The 22,392-nt window shown below is 40.7% G+C and overlaps 1 protein-coding gene across 4 annotated transcripts in view; it reads left to right on the forward strand.

Moving 5' to 3' along the window:
• Positions 1-22,392, forward strand: part of prdm16 (PR domain containing 16) — a 191,036-nt gene that overhangs the window by 86,533 nt on the left and 82,111 nt on the right. For all 4 annotated transcript variants that reach the window (XM_086069105.1, XM_086069103.1, XM_086069101.1 and 1 more), the window contains exon 3: positions 20,642-20,689. In XM_086069105.1, the coding sequence (XP_085925231.1) occupies positions 20,642-20,689 (48 nt within the window). The remainder of the gene's footprint in view (positions 1-20,641; positions 20,690-22,392) is intronic.

Below are 22,392 nucleotides of genomic sequence, written 5' to 3' on the forward strand. Positions count from 1 at the left end.
GGAGGAGGCGTTTCGCTCACGTTGCTTCATCCCTTTTCCTGTCTTCTTCCAGCCTGGGAATAAAGGGATTTTTTTCCATTTACATAATTCATGGGAGTGAGAAGAAAACAGTCCTTTGAGTCATAAAAAAAGAACAAATTGGGGATGGCGCGGGTTGAGGCATCTGTATGCCAGTCTTTGTGACCCCTGGACCCATCTTCCCACGTTCCCAAGACTCAGTCATTGTCCTATGTTAAACTGTCCTGTTCCCATCAGAACATACTCATATTTTCAGTACTGTAGTCATGGGACATGCAGCATATTAACAGGTTTTGAACCGGACTTTACAAAAATGACAGCTTTTCTTCAAAAATGAGACACGGGGTCCTATTTTTGTGCCCAGCGCAAATTGCGGTCTAACTGTGCGCATGGGTGGGAGTTTTCATTCTTTTGGTATTTTTTTTTTTTAGAAACGCACAAATAGAAATGGGTGTTTGCGTCGTAATGGGAGTGAACACAGCTGGCTTTTTTTCCCGACCAATGTAAGCCCCTCATTCCTTTTAAATTTGGCGCTGGAAAGTTGCGTATTCTACAATGATTCAGAGGGACTGATGCACGCAGCACGCTGTTGTCGCATTTATGAATGAAATATGATGACATCCAACACGTCTGCATTCTAAGTCGAATAACATTAAATTTGGTATCAAAGTTATATTATATGAAATTACTTTTCAAAAATGAAACTATACGACCAATCACAGCTCACCTGTTTTCCGAAGCTGAGCTGTGATTGGTTGTTTTTGAGACCTGATATTGATTTAAAACATAAATAAAAAAATGCAGGATTTTGCTGCTTATCTCATATTCCACTAAGGCAATATTAACCAGAATACTGTATTTATACTAGTGGGGCTGCATAGAACATATTATTGTGAAGAATATTGGGGGGGTTTGACTTCCCCTTTAAATAATATCAGAATTGTGTAATAGGCACTGATCTGTATATATTACTGGATAGCCGACAGCCCATACACGCCCGTGCAAACCGTTGAAGCCACAGGGCGCCATCTTACTCCTCCCATCTCGCGAGCATACATACAGATTAAGGTTAAACAAGTGGACGATATGTGCTACTTTGAAGACCCCCTTTTTTTATTGTTCAGTTCCTTAGACTCCAATATTAGATTTGGCAGAGGCATCTTTTGTTGAATTACAAGTTTCCTCCGGTAAACATCATTAAGCATATAATTTATACATGTATTTAAGGCAAGTTGTAAATTGTCTGAAGCCCTCTTGTTTATGTTTAACAAATTTTAAACATCCTCAGTTCTGCTGTGCTGTCTCAAATGTTCTCTCATTTTGATACTGTAAATGTATAGGATCGTATGCCGAGAAACGTTTCTTGGGAGGAGTAATATGGCAGCCTCGTGGCTTCAAAGGTCTTGGCCTATCGGCTATCCAGTAAGATATACTGATCATTCACTAGACTGTGAAAGTTATTTTATATATAAAAATATAGATATACCTGCAACATTTCCTAAATCGTTGTGATACAAAGCATAACCCATATCACCCACTCAGTGGTCAGTTTTAATGAATGAGAGGGCTTCAACTGATGAAGGTGGCCTTTAAAAGGGCTTAAAACGTCTTCAATTTGGCTTCCATAAACTTGCAAATACCCTGGTCCTAACCTATGACAGAAACAGATTATTTTTGCTGATCAAGGCATTGTGATGGCAAAAGTCATTAACCTGATATGTTCTGTATGAAGTCATCAAAGCTTTTTCTTTTTTCTTGCTTTTTTTGATTACAAAAATTGATTATTGACAGGGGATGCTGACATTTGCCATCAGGACAATTTCTCACATATGCTTACACACAAGATGACAGTTATATCAGCACATCCAGTATTTCTCTTGGTCCCACCGGCATGTCGGTTTCTCATTACTCATGGATGTCCACTTCATTGTCGCATGCTATTTACTCTCCTTTTTCCATACTATATTGCACTTAGGAAGGAAAACGGCAGATTGTTAATGTCCCCTTAAAACACTTAATTGTCCACGTTTACATTGAATAATGAGCGCCCTTCTCGCTTGAGCTACTCAGAATTGTGTTTGTTTACAATGAAGCAGATTGACTCCAAATCAGCAGTGATGTTTAACTTGGAAGGCTCTGCTTGGAAATCCTCTCTCCCCTTGTCCTTCTTCCTGGAGCATCTGTATGTATTTGTTGTACTAATCAACGGAACAAAAGTTTCCGGGGGCCCTTGAGAAGGAAGCTGGTGAGCAGTCATGGCGGGCTGAAGTGGACTGCAGTAAGTTGTCAGTCGCCATGATGATGATGATGATGATGATGATGGTGACAGCCAGAGATCAACAGACAGCAAGAGTGTTGCAGACTTAACCCCTGCAACCTCTTTTTTGCTTTCATTTGACTTTTCCTCCGGCTCTTCCTCAGTCCTCCACTCCAAATGATAGATGACCCTCCCTTTCACTCATGTCAAATACTCCCCCCCAACCTCGCAAGACCTCAAAGAGTCCCCCGCTGTTTGTCTGCACATGCATGTGCAACGCTGCATTCACACAATTTTGCAGCCATCTTCTCGATCTACTCGTCAACCCCGAGACAATCTGTCTTTTTCATCTGCGCCAGTTGTGAGCACGACTCCAGCCCCCTAAACGTGACACAACGTCATCGACGTGCACGCACACACTCAACATGACTCACTCCCAATGAGACCTTCACCTCCAGGCGGCAGGTTTTTTGCAAGGAGATGTAAGTTGTTGAAAAGAAGGATAGATGAACCCATAGAAGGGCAAGGGAGTAAGAAGAGAATGGTCACTAGGCAGTAAATTACTTTGCCAATCAATCTTTCCTGTGGGTACTCCTGATGAAAGCTGTCAAAATTCCCCCCACAACTACTTTAAGTAAGCCCTCCTACAGTTTGTCTGTGGGGGGCTGTGTTATAAGGTGGGAAAACAAGTTCCAAGATTAAATGTTGCTGGGAAGAGAGCAAACAGAATTGCAAAAGCAAAGAACAGAGACTCAGAAGTCTAGTCTAAATAAAGCCAAAGAGTCGTGGGCAAGGTTATATTAGCTAACAATAATAACTCAAATGAAATAACAAAAGCTAAGATTGAAGAAAAAAAAATTGCTAAAGAAATTAAAAAAATAATGAAAATGTTTTTAAAAATATTTATGTTTACAAAACTAACTATAATTATAGGGGGTTTTTTTTTTCATCTTTTGCAATTAGTGTACCTCCAGAGTGGCATTCTGAGGTATTGATGGGGAAACAGAGCATATATTGTAAAGTTTGATACATACCTGGTTTTCCCATTTTGTGTCTCGTACTTGCCATAATATTTTGGCTTGTTAACTTTAATACTCGTAGCCATGCTTGGGGCGGATGTGACGTTACCATGTTAAGTTACTCATACCCATCAGTTAGCATTGAGTGAGACGACAGATAAATGACTGTGATGTTGTTGTTTTTAATCCCGCACACAAGAAATACACATTTTTGAAAAACAATAATAAACAATAATACTAAACTAATAAAAAATTAAGAATACAAAGCATTTTTGAAAAAACAATATAAAACTAAAAAAATCTAACAAACCCACGCTCTAAACTACTCTTAAACTAATTAAAAAAAAACAGAAAATGAAATAAATACCATCTAAAATGAAAATTCCTAAACTATTGTTGTAACGCTGGTGGCGAATTGAATTACTGTATACAAGAGGAGTGAACTCTAGCACCTAGTCACCTAATTTAATACCAAATCAACACGTTATTTTATCCTGCTGCTGTGTCTCATAGTCTCGACTTTGATGCAGCGCTCCGTTTTCTTGGTGCCCTCAGTCTCCTCTCAAATAAACAGGCCGTTAAATAAATACAGGAGCCCCTTGTTCTCTACTATTGCTGCTGTTTGTTGCTGTCTCATTCCAAGTAATGCGTTCAATGTGTTTTTCCGCAGTTTCCTAAGGACCTGTTTTGAAGTGGGAAAGTAGACACGTTACCTTGCTGTAGAAAAGTGCCATAAAGGCCCAGATAGGAGCGAGCAGTAAGGTTTTTTTGGGGAGATATTGTCCCAGATAATGTCGGGGGACAGTGTGCAGCTTAGTGATGCCGATGACTCCCGACCAAGTTATTTTTCTGCCAGAGAATTGGGCTGAAATACCATGACGGTCGGAGAGCAGGAGGCACCCCATGCCCATAGAAGGAATTAAGATGTCTCATACATGACTGCCCTCCCCTCTTGCTTGTTCCCCGTGTCTCTCACTCTCACTCGGTCCCTCTCTTCCTAATTCTGGGATGGTGGCCAAGTGCCACCAAGGACACTAAAGCTAATAAATCATCCTCGTTTCAACATCTGCCCCGTCCCATAGGGCTGCCTTCCACCGCTACCCCACCCCATGTGAAGATGGGTCCTTGGCTTTATTCCTCTTTCAGCATCCCTCCATACTCACCCATTGACACCTCCGTCCCGACTGACAAAACGTCTATTGTCCCATGCCCAAGTGAAGAAGAGACCCTCTTTCTCCCTCGTTGACAAAAGCCGTCTGAAGCCAAGATGGGGCCTGCCAGGCGAGATGCCTCGGCAGGGGTGCCCCTCTCCCCACCGACTTTTTTTTTCTTACCGCCTTCTGGTTTGCCCATCTCTTGCTCTTCTTTCTTTTTTTTTTCTTTTTTTTTACATTTCATACTCCCCTCTTGCGAGGGTCACTCACTCAGCTCACCCCCTACGCTTTTGATGGCGTTGAACTCTCAAGCCTGCATAAAGACATCAAGTGACAGCAGTGAGAGAAAACAGCCAGATTTGGCAGAAAGAGATATTCGACATGGCTGTCACTGGCCATTCTGCATGCCTTTTGTTCCCTTGGGTGTAGTTGAAATAGATAAATAAACAGTCATAGGCTGAAAAGCTGGGATCAGAAGCTTGTCACATGTATTCATATGGAGCAGAAAAGAAAAAAACGAGGCATAAACCTGCTGTCGCCAATTAAGAAGAATGAGACAAAACTCAGTTCACACTGCCGGGACTTGTTTTCACAGCTGAGGCAAAAAGACACTGAGTGACTTTCTGCGGTTCGCTCTAAAGATGGCAGTAGGTCTTTAGCATTGTGCGGCTCTCTGTGTGGCAGAGAAGATCTGGGAAGTTGTCTCGGACATCATCAGTTAAGAAGCACGCTCTCCACGGTTACTCACAAGAGCTCATTTACTGTGAATGTGCCACACATTTTCCCAGCACCTCCGACTCGCCCCCGACAACGGGGAGCGCCGCCCATAACTGTGCGTCCGCCAGACACTTTCTGCACTTTGTTCACATTCACAGTCTGTCTACTCTTCATTAAATTGTCACACTTTGACAAGATGTTTGCCAGGAGTCATCAGCTTTTGCATTGAGTTGCTTTGTTTACGATTTCAGTGCTGACAAAGTGTGATCCGTCACAAGAAACAGTTTAGACCCATTCAGTTATATCTGTTTTTCAGCTGATTCTACCTCACTCCATTGTCAAATATGCCTCATATACAATTTTTTTTATATACTCATAAATATAATAATAATAATTTATAAAATCTAATAATGTATTTTATTTTTATTGCAGATTTTCCTAAAAGCAATATCGAGCTATCAAAAATTCCATGACATAACTGGAAGGTCATAGCTCTTACGTTATCATGAGTTGAATACGTATATGTTATTCAGGTACAGTAATTCTACGATAACTACAGTTACACATTGTCTGCAGTGGTACCTCATTTAAAAAATATAAAATATAAAAATAGTAAGTAAAGTAAATAATAGCATAGTTCAAGAAGTGGAGCAATATTTTTCCCAAAATTATTTTTCATTCATTTGTTTGTGAGTAGCTGCCTTTATGAACCAAAGTTTCTGTATATTTTTGGGGCATTGGAGCATTTTTATGAATATATTTGTTGCCCAAATCATGTCAATTTACCATAAATATCGCATTGCTTAATTATTGCTCCAGTCATCCAAATGTCAGGGGGGGCGAACCAAAGCACCATATCTGATTTAATGAGCCATTTGCTGTTTATCGGTGCATGCAGGTCCGTGTGAACATAGACTTGCATGGCTTATTTTGACACGCTCAACTTTGTTTATAGAGCACAAAAACAATCACAAAATAGAATAGAAAGCCTTTATTGTCAGATTCTATGGTGCAGTTGCAACAAAATTAGGCTTATGAAAACATAAAAGACAACCAGTAATGAAATAATAATGACAAGCAGGATATGGATAAATGCTCTCACAAAACTTTGTGATGGAGCGGCTGACATCATCGCCTCGCTATAGCCGGATGCTTTGCATAGGAGAAGGATTGAGAACGAGCGCAACTTCGTGACTCACTGGGGAGCCTCGCGAGGAGAAACAAAGAGAAAGACGGACAGACTACCTTCATCTCTTCGATGCTTCTATAGTTAAATTGTCTCGCCGAATGTATAAACTTTTTATCTCCTTTGTAGTACGGGCTTACTGGTAGTAAACATGTTCAAATACAAAGCTGAACAAAGTTGGCATTAGAAGCTATTCCTACATCTTTAAGAAGTCACTACACTATAAATATGGATTGGTTAAAAAAACTACCAATCTAGTAGGTTAAGCTCATATTGGCTTGATTAACCAATAGATTGGTCAGACATTGACCATTCCGGGTGGTTACGGGCATACCAATTTTATTGGTTAGCCAAATAACCAATGACAATGGTTACAATAGAAAGTAAGTCTAGATAGATAATTTGGAAATATATTTATTTTATAAATTTATTGTATTCTTAATGTACTTATTATTTATTATAAGTGATTACAATAAATTATAATATATGCTATATTATAAATATAGTGTTTAACAATGGAAGTGTGTGTCTGGATAGATCACTAGGCGTGACCAGTCTACCCTGAGACTGGGAGGTTGTGGGTTCAAATCCTGGCTGGGTCATACCAAAGACTATAAAAATGGGAACCATTTGCCATCCTGCTTGACACTAAGCATTAAGGGTTGGAGTTGGGGGGTTAGATCACCAAATCATTCATGATCACCGCCCCCGCTGCTGCTCACCGCTCCCTCAAGGGATGGCTCAAATGTGGAGAATGAATTTGAAAATATTGAATATACCTATTAAAAAAATCCACTCTAACACAATTTTAAAGAAGGAAGTCATTTTTCCTGCAGCTGGTGTCACGGTAGCTTAGAATAAACAGAAACTCGAAGCTCGTACACCTCCTTATCTATCCTAGGGAAATATGTAATGCATGTAGTTCAGTTGACAACATTTCCACATTTCTTAATTGATTAGTATGTTTTTCCCTACTCCAAGCTGACATAATGGAACTTTTGTCAAAAACTTTGTGATGAGTTAAATTTACTGTGCTTAATATTGGCAAGCTATAGCTCTATTAATGGCATACTTTATGATTAGGCCTCAAAGTTTGCGTAGGGGTTTTCATTCTTTAAAATCATTCAAGTGAGCAGGACCATTTACCAACAAGGTCCCATGATGAATGAGTCAATTAGTGTTGTTGGCATTTATTCCCCCCGTATTTTAAGTCTGAATTATGTAGATCAAGGCACTTTAATTAATGGAATTTGCAGGTGTGTTTAAAGATGTAAAAGGCAACAAAACAATTAGCATTGTTTTCTGCATTCCAAGATTCAGTTCCTATATTTTGTTCTTTGCATTTTCCCTCCATGTGATGATGATCAGATGAACCTGGAGAATGGATATTCAGCGAGCCAACAAAATCTATAATCTAATTTTCCACTCCCAGCAAGACTGCGCTCCTTTGTCGCGCTTCTCTTGCTGTGCAAAACATTTAGATTTCCAATTAGCCCCTGCGTACAATGGCTAATTGACCACAGTGAGCAGGCGCCTGATGTCTCAATCTGCCGTGCGTCAGTGCTGAAAAGAACTTCTTTCATGTCGTCACACATACCCATACAGACACACACATTCACGCGAGCCCATTAAAAAAGTCTATTAAGCTACAGGGTGAGAACAGATCATATACAGGGTGGAAAGCAGAAGAAAAAATCCTGACTTTAGAAAGAAAACATAATGAAAGACAAATAAGGAAGACCACTTGAAAAAATATATGACGGAGGGTTTTATTGAGCGGCAGGACAGGCGGCCGCTCAGCAGTGGCCCCACATTGACTCTGCAGCCTGCAAGAGGACAGCCAGCCAACTCATCCACACAACACCCACATTGTCCACTGTGCCAACGAACCAGAGCGGCGTTCCACTCCTCTGGGGAGGCAAGTGGGGGGGGGGGGGGGTTGCCTGAGACGAACACATTAAAGATACATGTTAGCCTTGGCCGGACCTCCTCTACACTCTGTTGAGGTCTCAGCGGAAGAGACACATACTGTAGGAAAGAGTGAGAAAGATGAGAAATTAAACACACAGAGCTTCCCCAACAGTTTAACAATCCCAAAACAGATGGAAAGATTTGGATAAAGACAAAACTGCCATGGCACTGTGTTGTTTCTAGGCACGGGCGAGAACCAAAAAAAAGAAATTGTATATAAAGGAAATACTGAGATGTTTTTTATGATTTACTGACCCTATACTTGCACCACTGTAACATCAACCCTTAATTCTAAAACTGAATCCAAGTTATATCCATGGTTGTAATTACAGAGAAGTGAGAAATATAAGAATTTACTATAAACCATCCATCTTTTTGGACTGCTTATCTGTTCATTTTCTGCCGGCTTGTAAGATTTGTCTGCCTTGTAGATTTAGAAATCCAAATTCAGGAAGAGGGGTGATTAAAATTCTGACTCATAGTTACAACTTCTTGCATTATTGTGCAACTTAAAATTTTTAGTTGTAGCACATCATACGCTATGAAGCCTCAATATCCTCTACTTCATTTATATAGCACTTTTCCTCCTTACAATGCTCTTGACTGTTTGACTACACATTCACCTACGGATGAAGCAGCATCAAGGGGTTCAATATCTTGTCTAAGGATTCTATGGCATGGTCACTACGGCCTGGGCCGAACCCTCAACCTCAGGGTTGAAAGACGATCACTCTACCACTGAGCCATGCCACCCCCAACTATGTGGCGAACCTGGAGGGAGACTGATCATGCTTATCATAAATCTGAGAGGGATGTGTATCCCCACGTCCCCAGTGCCATCTGCGCCCTTGCATATAAACATAAAACTATTTGCACTCACATTCACGCCTATAGGTAATTTACTGTCTTCAGTTAACCTAACATGCATGTTTTTTTTTTATGTTTGTGGAAGTCAGAGTACCTGGAGAAAATCCAGGCAAGTGCCAGGACAACAATCGAACTCCACTCAGGCTATGATTTCTAACCCAAAACCTTTGAATGTGATGTTCAAGTCACATGCCTCACCGTGGCCCCCAGTCGAGACAGCCCTCCAATAAATAGGTCGTTTTGAAAAGGCGTCAAATTACGACCAAGTGTTACATATTTTAGTTTGGAGACCTCTACCGGCCATGTTAAATAGCGCAAAAATCCAAAAGCTAGACTTGAACCAGGTCGGTCTGGTCCAGAGATGAGTGTTTATCTGTCTGAGCTATTTGGCCAGTGATTGGTTTAGTGTTGTCTACATGTTTTTAGCGGTCTACAATCTCACTGCCTTTTCCTAACCTTAACCATTAGTGTCCCATGTAAAAATGCGACGAGTGACAACCTCACTGAAACGTCATCAACCCCAACCATTAGTTCGACTGTGAATTGACATACATGTGAACAAAAAAAACAAAAACAAAACTAAGATCATTACTGGTCTGTTAGCTCAGTAAGATAAATATTTGTCTTCTGACCAGATGACCCAGGTTCGATTCCCATGACTATTTTTCGCTATTTAACATGGCTGATACAACATGGTCGATAAAGGTCGCTAAACTACAGTTCACTACTCGTTATTGTTGGAGGACTTGTTGCCCCAGACACACTCCAGCATCTTGGAGATGTTCTTCTCAAAGGAGTGGAAGCTGTCGTAGCAAAGTAATTCCATCTCTACAGTTTTGATTTTGCCTTACCAGTTACCTGTCAGAAAAATCTGGCCAAATGTTTAATCTTTCTTTGTGTCTCGCAAAGGCCCTTGGCTTGTCGTGGTGGAAACCTCTCGCCTGCGGCACTATCATGCTGTGTAATAGTCCCTCACATGCGGCCAAGTTGGCCCTTTGGACCCAGATATGGACTGGAAGATTCCTGTCTGGGCCCCAAAACCAAAACAGTGTTAGAGGCGCTGTCCTTTTTCTGCTGTTAAACACACATAGCTGTCTACATAACACTGTTTTTTCAGCCTCTATATCTCCACCGTCACTAAGCAGAGGCAGGCCAACTGAGCCCACCCCCTCTGTTCATGTGTCTGCAGCCAACCCCTCAATCACAGAAGGCCCATCGGCAGCAACAGGCTTTATCTGGCCAAAAGCAGCCCTGTGATAACACTGTTAACAACACTAATGTGTGGCGTTTGGGAGCTGCCACTGTCAGGGTGAATACATCAGGTCAACAGCTTTTAGCATCTTTTGACGCCGCACCTAATTATCTCCCACCGGTCTTTATTCAGCCTCCATGTCGTTAATTGTATTTCTACCGCCCCTTCTGGTTTGCGACGGTGTTGGCGGGAAGGACTGAACGGGCCCTTCTTTCACGGCGTGCCTTCGAGAAAACACTGGTGTTATTTTAGAAATCACACTGTTAAAGATTAATGTGGACCTGGAGGAGTGTGTCATCGTTCCTTAACGACAGGGCCGAGACTCGGAATAAAGGCAGCACTGTGTTCTGTCCCTCAGCCCAAGGACAGATATGTTTCCTCTCAGCAAGCTCACCACTCAAAACCCCCCTTTGTCCAATAACTTTCTCCCTAAGTCATCTGCTGTGGCCAAACTAAGGGAAAAAATAATAATTGATTCCCTTTCAGTCTGTTTGGTCTTGTCCTAATGTTATTGTTTATTCATCAAAACCGACACAGGTTTGTGTGCAACGATTACCGTATCTTTATCTTAGCCGTTAAAGTGAGTGTTCACAAACATTTTCCATTGTTATTGCTCCAGTCCGATGACTAATGGAAAGTCCCAACTCCAAATTGTGAACATGCAACTCCCCCCAATAAAGTCATCTGTCATCATCTTGCAGGAGACAGACAGACAGCTATAATGCAGGGTTCAGAGACCACAAGCAGAGCATCCTGTTGCTACGTGAACATCCCTGTTATTCAATTGGCCGGGACTGGGAGGATGACAATATTATAAATAAATTTGCTATCACTGACACATTTGAGAGTAAGCATGATAAGAGCTTTAAACATCCGATGCAGCTGGTGAGCTTGATGAAGATTTGATACGTGCAAACAGGACTTAGGGACAAATGTATCTCTCGCAAAGACTTTTGCTGATAATAAAAGGATTTGATAAGCCGGGGGACATCAATCTTAGTGACAAAGATAGTCTCTCCTTCACACTAATAGCGTTGTAAAGGGCCTTCATCTTATATGGCCCAGCTAATAAAGTCATTTGTGATGAGCACGAAGGTCAACTGGATGGATATGTCATGTGCACCTGTGTTTTGTCTTTGATTATTAGTATGCAGGATTTACACAATAGCTTTATGTGGGTGGTACTATTAGTTTGTGGTTACATACTATATCTGCCATTTAGTAGCTACAACAAAGTCCTCGATCTTCACTGTTGCAAATGTTCCCTCGCCATCCTTGAGCAGATCAAAGTTGGCAACTCCTGAATCCAGCTTGTGTTTTGATGACAAAAAACATCAGACAATGGCCTTTGTACGTGGGAGTGGGACTGCTACATTATCGCCACTTCTTCCAAGAATCCTCAAGGCCGAACTGTAACTGATGACATTAGTTATCAAGCCGCAGTTGACAGGATGTCTCTCGCCCGTTATATGTCTCTCAATATCGTCAGACAATGTTATACAGATCTTTCAGGCCGGCTCAGAAATGCACTGTGCGGCATATTGTAGCCAACCTAATCAATTTCATTAGTTGCATAAATCATGACAGCCTGACATTTATTGTGGAGGCGATGGGTTGATCTTGTGGACTTGGAGACAGCTCCCTTGGTGATAAATGCAGCTATCTCTTTGGAGCAAGGATACAACAAGTGCATGTATAGGCAGACAAAAGGGAGAGGTTGAGGCGGCCACTGTTAAAAACAAAAAAAATCTTTATAATTTCATATGTAGCCATTTTACAAAATATGCAAGAATGCACATATTTCCAGGGCTGGACTGGACATCTGGCATACAGGGCATAGGGTTGGTGGGCTAACTGATGCAATATTTAATTCTTAATTTCATCATGCTCCATTGTGCTTCGTTGTACCCCGTTGTACGAAACTGTCCCAAAATTTAGAAGCAGCAGCCCATGAATCCATTTACAATATAAACAGCAAACCAATCAACTTCAGTGGTAGAGCTACATGGTAGCCAGGGTTGATCAGGACCCATGTCCGAATACAAATTTAGAATGTTAGCTTCTTGCTGTCAGCGTCAATGATATCTAATATTTTTACACCCAAGCAAGCCAGCAACATAGGTGAAGAAGACATTGTTTATCATATGATCCACAGTCATGGTTTCATGAAATGAAATGCACACATGTTTAGAACCTTGCTCAACACATTCATAAGACAAGCAGGAACAAACCTAGATAAAAAGCAGCATTTAAATTTGTGAAAAAATAAGAGGTTTTGGTGTCATTGTGATTTTAGATATGATTTGAAAGAATTATTTTGAATTGTAACCCCTTCGGACCCATAGATGATTGCAGTGGACATGACATACAGTATTTGTGTGTCTAAACCAATAAAACGCATAATTTGGATGATGTCAACAATTCATGATTGGATCCTAACTAACCAATCACAATTGCAAGTTGTTTTGTTTCTGTTAAAAACGTTAAATATAAGCTTGGTAAGTTTCCAACACGTTACAGCCATGTTATCCTAGCGTCCATAACAAATAAAAACATGAGATAACCCCCCAATTTGTCATGTGGTTCTTATGTGGGGAAAGAGTCAAAATCAGTAAAAGAAGCAAACAAAACAAAACATTTGCCCAGCAGAAAAATGCTAATGCTGTAAATATTTTCTTAATTGCTGTATGCGGCTCTGATTGGTGGTCCGGCAAGCCACTAAGTCAAAATGCCAGAACCGCAAAAAGTAGAAGTACCGGTATAGTATTGCTGTTTTTCAACTGTATTTCACCTGGCAATTTCTTGAAGAACATGAATGTGCCATTTACATTTTTGCAGTCATTTTCCCTTCCGTCTTGCACCCACTTAAGCTGTGCTTCCCTCTGGCCACCAGTGAAAGTAACTGGGCAGGCAAGCACTTTTGACAGTGTCTTTTAATTTGTCGGCTGTTCTTTGGATGCGTGCGTGTGAGTGTGTGTTCTGTTCATGCATGTGTGTTTTTATCACTGATATCATCAAATTGTCCACCTAAAAAAAGGATAAAAAGTGCACTAGTTACAGTCCATTTGCAGTGGATAAATCCTTTTGTGGGTGTTTATCTCCACATCATTCTCAAAATAATATGCATTTTAATAGCAGCTATTATACCTATTAGCTGCTCTTATTACTTCTGGTTTGTGTGCATGTCATGTTGGCGCTTCAGTCACAAGTAATTGCCAGTGAATCAAACCATTGTATGTACAGTATATCGATTGAGACCTTTTACTATAAGTGTACGACAAACAAATACTCTCTGCAGTTGAAGGAAGGACAGTGTCATGTCTGTCAGCGGCAGCATGTGAGTGAGTTGTTTGTCACACTTAATGAAACATATGAAGCAGAGTGTGTGTCCAAGTGTATTGGTGCAATAAACTGAGCAACTTAAAATCACAGACTTGCAGTCGAACAAAGACTGTCTTATGAACACACGGCGCTGTTTACCTTTTCCGCGGCACACACTATACCATTCACCTCTGTCCTGCTGATGACCTAACATCTAAGCTCGACGTCTTCCATGTAAACACACAGGCCACGCTTGTACAAAAAAGCAATTGAGAGAATGAAGAAAGCCCAAAGAACTAAGTGGATACTTAAAAGTATACGGAAGGGAGGGGTGGCAGGGTGTTTATAATTGATCGCTATTACCGTTGCAACTGTACTGATTTATTGATGTCTAGGTTTTGTTGTTTTAGACATATCAGATTGAACTCTGTAAACAAAAACAAACTAATTGACAGGTTCTCCACGATGGGCTTGCTTCCCTCAGGCGTCATCTTTATCAACATCTTCGAAGGCCTTGACCTCTGTATAAACTTTTAGAAGTCCAAACAAATGCTTGTCTATTTTGCATTGATCCAAAATTTACTCCTTTACTATATTTTGGGCAAGATGTGTGTATGAATGGCAGAGTATGTGAGCTAAAAATTACTGATAACAGAATGTTTCAGTAAAATTTTAATAAACTTATTAAATTGAAATGATTCATTATGCTCCCTTAAAAATCTGGATTTTTCGGCCGATCACCGATCAACAAGCTTAAAAAACGATAATTAATCAAAAAATTTAAAAAACGTTTATATTTGCTCTCCCGTCGAGTGCCGACCTTTGCGGGGGATATAGACTAGCCTGGCCCACGGATAGCAAAACCCCACGTATGATTAATACAAATTGAAATGCATGAGAGAGAGAAAATCTACAGAAAACACTGATAAACATTGCATAAAACATGTGATGCCTTATTTTACGGATCTGATAAATAACATCATTGATTGATCAGACAAATTAAGACATATACAGCCGATCACTGATTTTGCATAAAAAGCAAAATATCATCCGATCCCGATACCGTCCATCAGCTGTAAAGTCTAATTAACACTGAACAAAATGATATGAAATATCTTTGCATCCAATGTATTTGCATACATGTAATCTACAAGAAGGAAATTGTGATATGAGACTGCTGGGCTGAAAACGCCAATATCACCACTACATAGTGCATAAGTATAAACAGTCATATGTGGCTTCACTGGCAGCTGCAGGATGTGAAATGAAGTGGCATGACCTTTGATTCGATCTATATTCCCCCAAGTCAAGATCCTAAATCTTGCTCCCATAACCCTTGCTTGCTACGAGGCAATATGTGTCATAGAAAGAATAGGAGATCATTAGATTCAAGGCTATATTATTTTTCATCATCCTGCCATATATCGATGAACTGCAACCTTTATCAAAATGAAGAAGGAAAATGTGATATATCATCTGAAAGTCACGTCACAGCCTTTCTTGATGCTTTGCAGCCAATCCTCTTAGGGCAAAAGCGGGGTTATTTATTGGTCCTTAACCCTTTGGCTGTCACTATGTTTCCCAGCACAAGATCTATCGGCACACACTTATTCACTTATGATTATTACTGATCATCTGCCCAAATGACTTATCAATAAAGTGGAGGCCAAGCAGATAATTTATCTGTACAGCTCTGTCGATATCAAGTTCAGAGGCAAAGGCCTTAAAAGGATGAAGGGCTTTGGACATCAGGTGATGGATGATCATACATTGGCTCCATGAAAATATGACCCTTTTAATATATTTGCTCTCTTTCAACTCCCTTCGTCTTCCTTGGTTATCTTGCTTGATTCCCAAAGTTTGTCTTGAGAACATCATCATGTTTAAGAAAAGAGGCTTTACAGTAAACTCTTCAACTGTCAGACGTACAAACACAAATATTTGATTCATACCACGTATTCGTGTCATTGCAAGATCTGTGAATCATACAAGACTTTGAAATGATGAGAAAAAGTCCGTCTGGGGTCAATGAAAACCATGGCAGCATATTTCACTGTGGGATTCCTTTATAAATCACACAAAGGCTCATAAGGCCATGCGGGGTCATGGCTCATTCTGTAAATACCGGCCGTTTGTATTAGACAAGTGGCCGTGACTTTCCCGAGTCGCACAATGCTTCGTAGTGTTTGCCTTCCAAATCTAACCTTTGTGCACTAAGCTCTATCTCACCGCCGTTCCACCACAGGCCGCACCCAGCGTAGATGTTGGGTTGGGCGACTGTTAGCTTTAGCCTGATGCGATTAGTGTCAAGCTAATCGGATCCCTCCTGGTTCTCTTAAGCAGCGGCAACTCGGGCACTATTGCCTTTGCTAATGTTCTGGATATAATTGTCTCACATTTAGCTTCACGGCAAAGTGGACATGATGACCATGAATCAAACAGCGATTACTTGGAATCGCGTTCTCGATCAACCAAGACGGACAAACAGGGGGAGCTGGAGAAAGAATGTTTCCTATCAGCACTCTCCTGTGTTTGCCTTGGCCAGCACACCTCTGCTTCTCCACTTATTAAAGTCGTCGTAAATATTTTCTATCTGATGGACGCCCAGCTTCCTGCTATTTAGCAGTGACCATTTCGCCCTTGTTTCCTACTCCCCTGCCTCACCACTTAAGCTCTATGGGCAACCTCATTGTTGAGGCATGTTCTTAAGAGGTCATAGCTCTGGTCTTGTTTTGGGTCAGCTGTCAAGGCCCCTATCTCTGGGAAGTCCCAAAATAGTTCCGTTTTATACTGTTTCATAGGAGCGAACACAGCGAAAGGTCCCGAGACAGGCTGTTGTTAAAAAGCAGACTGCATTCATGGTGTATCCTTATTCAAACATTCATGAACTGATTCTTGCAGGAAAGTGTAAATGGCTTGTTATCTGGAGTGTTCGAATGATAGCAACGGACCTGTGAGAAAATAACACTGGCGACTTCATATTCCTACTTTTCTTCCTTTTTGGGGCAGTCGGGTTCAGTTCTTGATTTTAAACCTTTCCCAGAAAATTGGCAGTGTTAGAGGTGCTTTGATCAAGCTGAGCTCTGCGTTTTGGCTCGTTTAGTGGCGTGGCAGAACCGTTCCTCTTTTCAGCACCCTTTCGTTGGGCTGCCAGCGAGAGTGGCACACTATGACAGGAGCTAGACACTCTGCCATCTGTTGGATGGTCAACAAAGAATTGTCACTTCCATGTTACAGTGGAGTTTTATGAGCAGAATTTAATGAAAGAAAAGCATCTTTCTTTAATACTGTGGAATACAACAAAGAGTGCATTCAGAGTCATTTGGGTCACTTGTTCCCTTTTTCCGTTATGTTCCAGTTAATATGTCACACACTTCTAAATTCTGATTAGCATTTACGGTTCCGAACTTAATTGACCTGTGCAAAATGCCTTTTAACAAGATATTATTTGCAATGAGAGATTTGACCTTCGCTTCTTTTCACACCACTCCATCCCAAAGATCAATAATCTATCCACTAAAATAAGGTCCAGACTGCGTGCCAAGAAGCTGCAAGAGATCCCAATAAATGTGAGCAAAACTTTCAATTTGTGGCTTTTTTGCTGTGGCTGTGTCCGACAGGGCCCTGGTTAAAAAAAAACCTTGAGGTTTGTTTGCTGATGGTTCTTTTTGGAAACTTGCGGTTTTTGTGACATTCGTAGGCATCTATTGGGCCGTGCTGCCGTATTGCTTCTTATTATTCAGAGTTGAGGAGAATTGTTCTTGGCAGCTCAGAGCTAACATTTTCCTACGGCGCAAACCTCCAGTTGTCCTCTGAGGAGGATGATGAGCAAGCTCACGTCAAGCTCCTCCTGCAATTGCTACGGCCGTTAGCACAGCCTTTACATCTGTGACTTGTATAAATAGATTATTCTGCGTTGGTCTCTTCTCGTAAACCGTGATTTTTTTTTTTTTGGTGGGAGGGATACAACGACCATATGTGCATAATGGACCTTATGCACACACAAAAAAAAGAAATCCCTTTGGCATTTCTGCCAGCTTTTCACATTAATTTAGCTGTGGAAATGAACGGAGCGGGATTTAGCTCCGTCAAGTGTTTTAGACTGTGACACGTCTTGTAAAAACAAAAGCTCTCAGTCACTTCGCACTTCTCGCTCCACACTGTGTTTTCTTTTTGTGCGCTTGGTCATCATGGCACGTCAATACGAATGGTGCTAAAGTGGCGTTGAAAGACTCCTGACTCTGTCTAATAACAAAAGCTGTGCATTGAAACTTTAATAATGGGAGCGAGGCAGGCTCTCTCCTGCCTGGTGTGCAAGGAGCCAGCGTAGACATGGTGAGATACGTAAACACACATTGATGCATGCCGCTAATGAGTGGAATGGTTGTGCAGGTGGCTGCACTTTCATCAAGCCATAACTGGATTTGTTTTTGGTTGAGGTCATATGGGCCAGGGCGAGAGTTACACACACACACACACTTTCTAATTACCCTCGTTGCGGTGTTTTCTCTCCTCCGTGAGACATATTGACATGTCAGCGCTCAGCGGGCTAGATACAGAACAAATGGACATTTTAGTTCTGTCTATGTAGTGGAAAATCTATCCTTCTCAACATAAGCTAGCCTCTATTTGGACTTGTCTCACTGAGCCAGAGCAAAAGTCACTTTGAAATGGCACGTGCAATAAATCAAAGCTGCACCAGTCACTGGCCAATCACATTTTCCCTCTTTAATTAATATTGTAGTTATTTGCATGGTGGGGTTCTGTTGGTCTTTCTTCCTGTCTGTCTGTCTGCATCTATATATGTGTGTGTGTGTGTGTGTGTGTTATATACAGGATATGTCAGTTTTTATGCATATGTATTGGGCACGTATGTCAGTGTTAGACGGGAATCACCATTTGTTATGGATGAAACAAAATGTCATTGTAAGGTGTTCATGTATAGATATTGATATTCTAATATATTGAATTGCAATCTTGATATGTTACTGTCTAAGTATGTACCATTGTGCTCTTCCTTTGTTAACAAGTTAGATTTTTTCACTATAATAAGAATGAGATAAAACATCATTGTCACTATCACCACATTTCTCACAGTACAATATTGATACATTAGTATCGAATCACTTTGATTATTTTATTATGTATGCTGTTCTAATGAACACTCCTGATGATGATGTAGAACATTAAGATATACTTGCTGAAAGAGTGGTGAAACGGTATATAATTGCTTTCTTTGGCAAATGATTGCCCGTTTCTCTACTCACGGAAACCAAGGTAAACACTCTTTTATGTGTATCACTTTTTAGTAACCCTTTTTTGGGCAACCCAAACTGCATTGAATAAAAAACGAGTTCTATGCTAAATCTATTTTTTAGCATGTTTTGATTGTCGTTTTGTTCTTCCTCCCTTACACCTAAAACTGAAAGATGAAGCTTGCTTTTTTTACATGCATGTCGACAGCATGCTGATGCTACTCCACTATACCTCAGTATATTTACATTACATTTATTGGATGCATTTATAGATGATGCAATCAAGTAGTTGGTTTTGTAAACAGCTGCAGCTGGTACATTACAAGAAAGAGGAAGTCCCCTGAACACACACCCCTCCAACATCTTGCAGTCTGTCTCACAATGATTTATTGTCATACCCATTAATAACAATGACATTTCTCAAGAAATAATAACACTCAAAGATGGGGAAAACACATTTGTTTTATACTGTGTGTTTTGCCTGAGAGCAATTTCATCAAGAGTGAAACCTCTCAAATTAAACACAATTTGATCCAGGATGCTATGATATTGTACGATGAACATATGTAGATGAAGGTGAGTCGCTTCACACTAAACATTATGTTCCTTTTATTTATCTATTTATCTATTTATTACCATAAGTATCAAGTGAACAATTTACAAATTTGTGTTTATTTTAGAGGCGCACAAGCCTTGCTTTTAGCTCAAAGCTTTTTTTTCTCTATCAAGTTAACTAATTAGAGCACCTTTATGGGCGACTCGTGTGACTGAGCACGTCTACATGCGCCACCATCCATCATTTGCTGCGAAATTGACAACATGGTTGCGGAAAAGTGAATGAAAGAAGTAGCTGTGTGGCAAAGAATAACATCACAGTGTCTGTGGCAGATTCAGATAAATGTCTCTTCTAATGGACTGTAAACTTGTCCTGTATACTAAGAGTAGGACACTCTACTTTGTCTTAAGGGGCAGATGGTAGCAGGGAAAGGGTGGCTGCCTTGCCGGGTATCAGTACTTGAGGATATTTTATAACAAATTCCCCCGAAAAGTCATGCCATCTAAAACTACTCATCACTTGCCATCTATGGGCGTCAAGTGGGAGCGTACGAGGACATCAAATAAGACGCTGGTTTAGCATTTAGCATTTAATATGAAGTACCCTCTCATTGCTGCAGAGTAACCATCACTTCATCATTCCCTCATTTCCTGTGGCAGACATTGGCGGCATTCTGCTACCTATCTACCCCTAGTAAATATTGCTTGAAGGCTTAATTATACACACACACACACACACATAGACACAGTCTCAGCTAAATTTCCTGCAACGCTGAAGCGGAGAATTAACGTCAAATCTTTGGGGTGTTCATTCATCAGGAGGGGCGTGCGCAGCGTAATGTTTGCCCCTGTGTGTTTGTGTGTGTTTTGGTGACCTCGCAGTCCATTATTATATCCCTCTGTTCACATTTGTTGCCCAAAGGATGAGCGTGATGTACTGTGAAACACCCTGTGTTCATGTCACAACCCCTCGGCCAAAGCCCGGTACAGCAGAGAGATCGATATTCTCTTTCTATGCTGAAGTCATTTCCCTTTTTGTCCTCATAATCATAATTATTTTTCTTCCCAGATGATGAATGACCACGACGAGTCCTCTCCTGACAGCTGCGTCAAAAAGGTAGGACCTGTTCATGCGAGTCTGGTCAGCTTTGTGTTGTTTTTGTGTCACATAAGTCAGCTGTGCATACGCGCTCGGGAAGGTAATTGTCGATGCAGCAAAAAGTCTGATTGTGTGGAAAGCGCAACAACACGCTGACGTAGAGCACACAAACATTACCAGACCAATGTTGTCATTCAATAGCACGGAGCTGGCTGGTAATGTACATTTACATTTTTCCAAAATAATATTCTCTGTCTTGATTTAAATGTAAGTCTCGTTCGTTCTTTTTGGGTATCATTTCCTTCCAGACACATCTTTATTTTACATATTTGGAATTTACAGTATTGTTGACCAGTGAGGCATGCCAAAGGGTGGCACACTACCCTTCAAACTAAGAAAACTTTGGGAAAGCTTCAGACACACACACACACAAAATACACTGGTACCCAAGAGCAATACATCTCATTAACCAGTCGCTGACCACTTTATGAGGTGATAAATTTATTGAAGAGACTTGGCAGATCGCCTTAGCAGCCAATGTTGCCAGGTCAGGACCGGCCAGCGCTGGGGTTCATGTCCATCTAATGGTCCATGAAAGAACAATGGCCCTAACCAAGTGGACACTCTCTGTGGTTCGGTGAAGCCATGGAGCATGGCGGCAGCTAGGGTCACTGACAACAGGGGGTATAGGACTGACATCAAAATGAGCGATGAGCAATTAGGCAAGGGTTTTGGCTTTATGGTGTTGGATGTTGGGCATGAGAAATTTGCACTTATAAACAATAATAGAGAATAAGTACAGTGCCATAATCACCTGTGTAAAAATAGGAAGCACAAAGGTTTGAAATGGGGAAAAAACTGAACCACATATACACACACATACAGTACCACGTTTTACCGTTTTAACAGAGGTGGACGCACTAATGAATTTTGACGGTCCATCGTTCGTCAATGGCCAGGACACCCGTCCGTCATAGTTAATCCATCATTATTTCAAGCTGAACCAAACTGCAATCGTCAATTTGTCATTGTTATTTTTACCACGCTTCCATCAACGCTATATTACAGCAGCTGTTTTAGGTCCGTGAATTTCACCAGTTGCCGCTATTTTAGGATTATCTGTAAATTTCTCTAATCCGTCACTCTGTAGTCGTCATGATCGTGATGAACTAGTGAGGGGTGAATACATTTTCAAATAAACAAACCTTGTTAAATGACGCGACCAGCTAAAATAAGTACAAAATGAATGTGATTTTCTTACATGTCACAGAGGAGTTCTTCTTCTTCTTTGTCTCCTTCTTCATCTCTTCTCTTCTTTGGCTTCTTCTTCTTTTTATTTTTCTAACTTGAATACATAAGTTTTTCTGCTGCGTTTTCACAATAGCCACAGGGTAGTGTACAGATGTACCAATAAATATAAAACAGGAGTCCGTCATTTGGTACTGATTTGGTTATTGACAATTACATTGATCGACGAAAAACCCACTTACGTCAATGCTTAGTTTGTCAATTTTTGAAGTTTCCCTCAATCAACAGCAAAACAAGCGTTCATCATTATAGGCCTATTGTAGTATCTGTGTGCTGTTGATTTTTTTTTATTTATTTTTTTAAACATGACACATATGCTAATCTGTTAGCTCATCTATGACATTCACATTATATGTTAGCATCAAGCTAGCAGACATACTGTATGTTGTGAAAAATGACATGGTTTGGTTGAA

Source organism: Leptonotus elevatus, chromosome 2 (genome assembly GCF_054856555.1).
Source record: "Leptonotus elevatus isolate MCC_2025b chromosome 2, RoL_Lele_1.0, whole genome shotgun sequence".
NCBI lineage: Eukaryota > Metazoa > Chordata > Actinopteri > Syngnathiformes > Syngnathidae > Leptonotus > Leptonotus elevatus.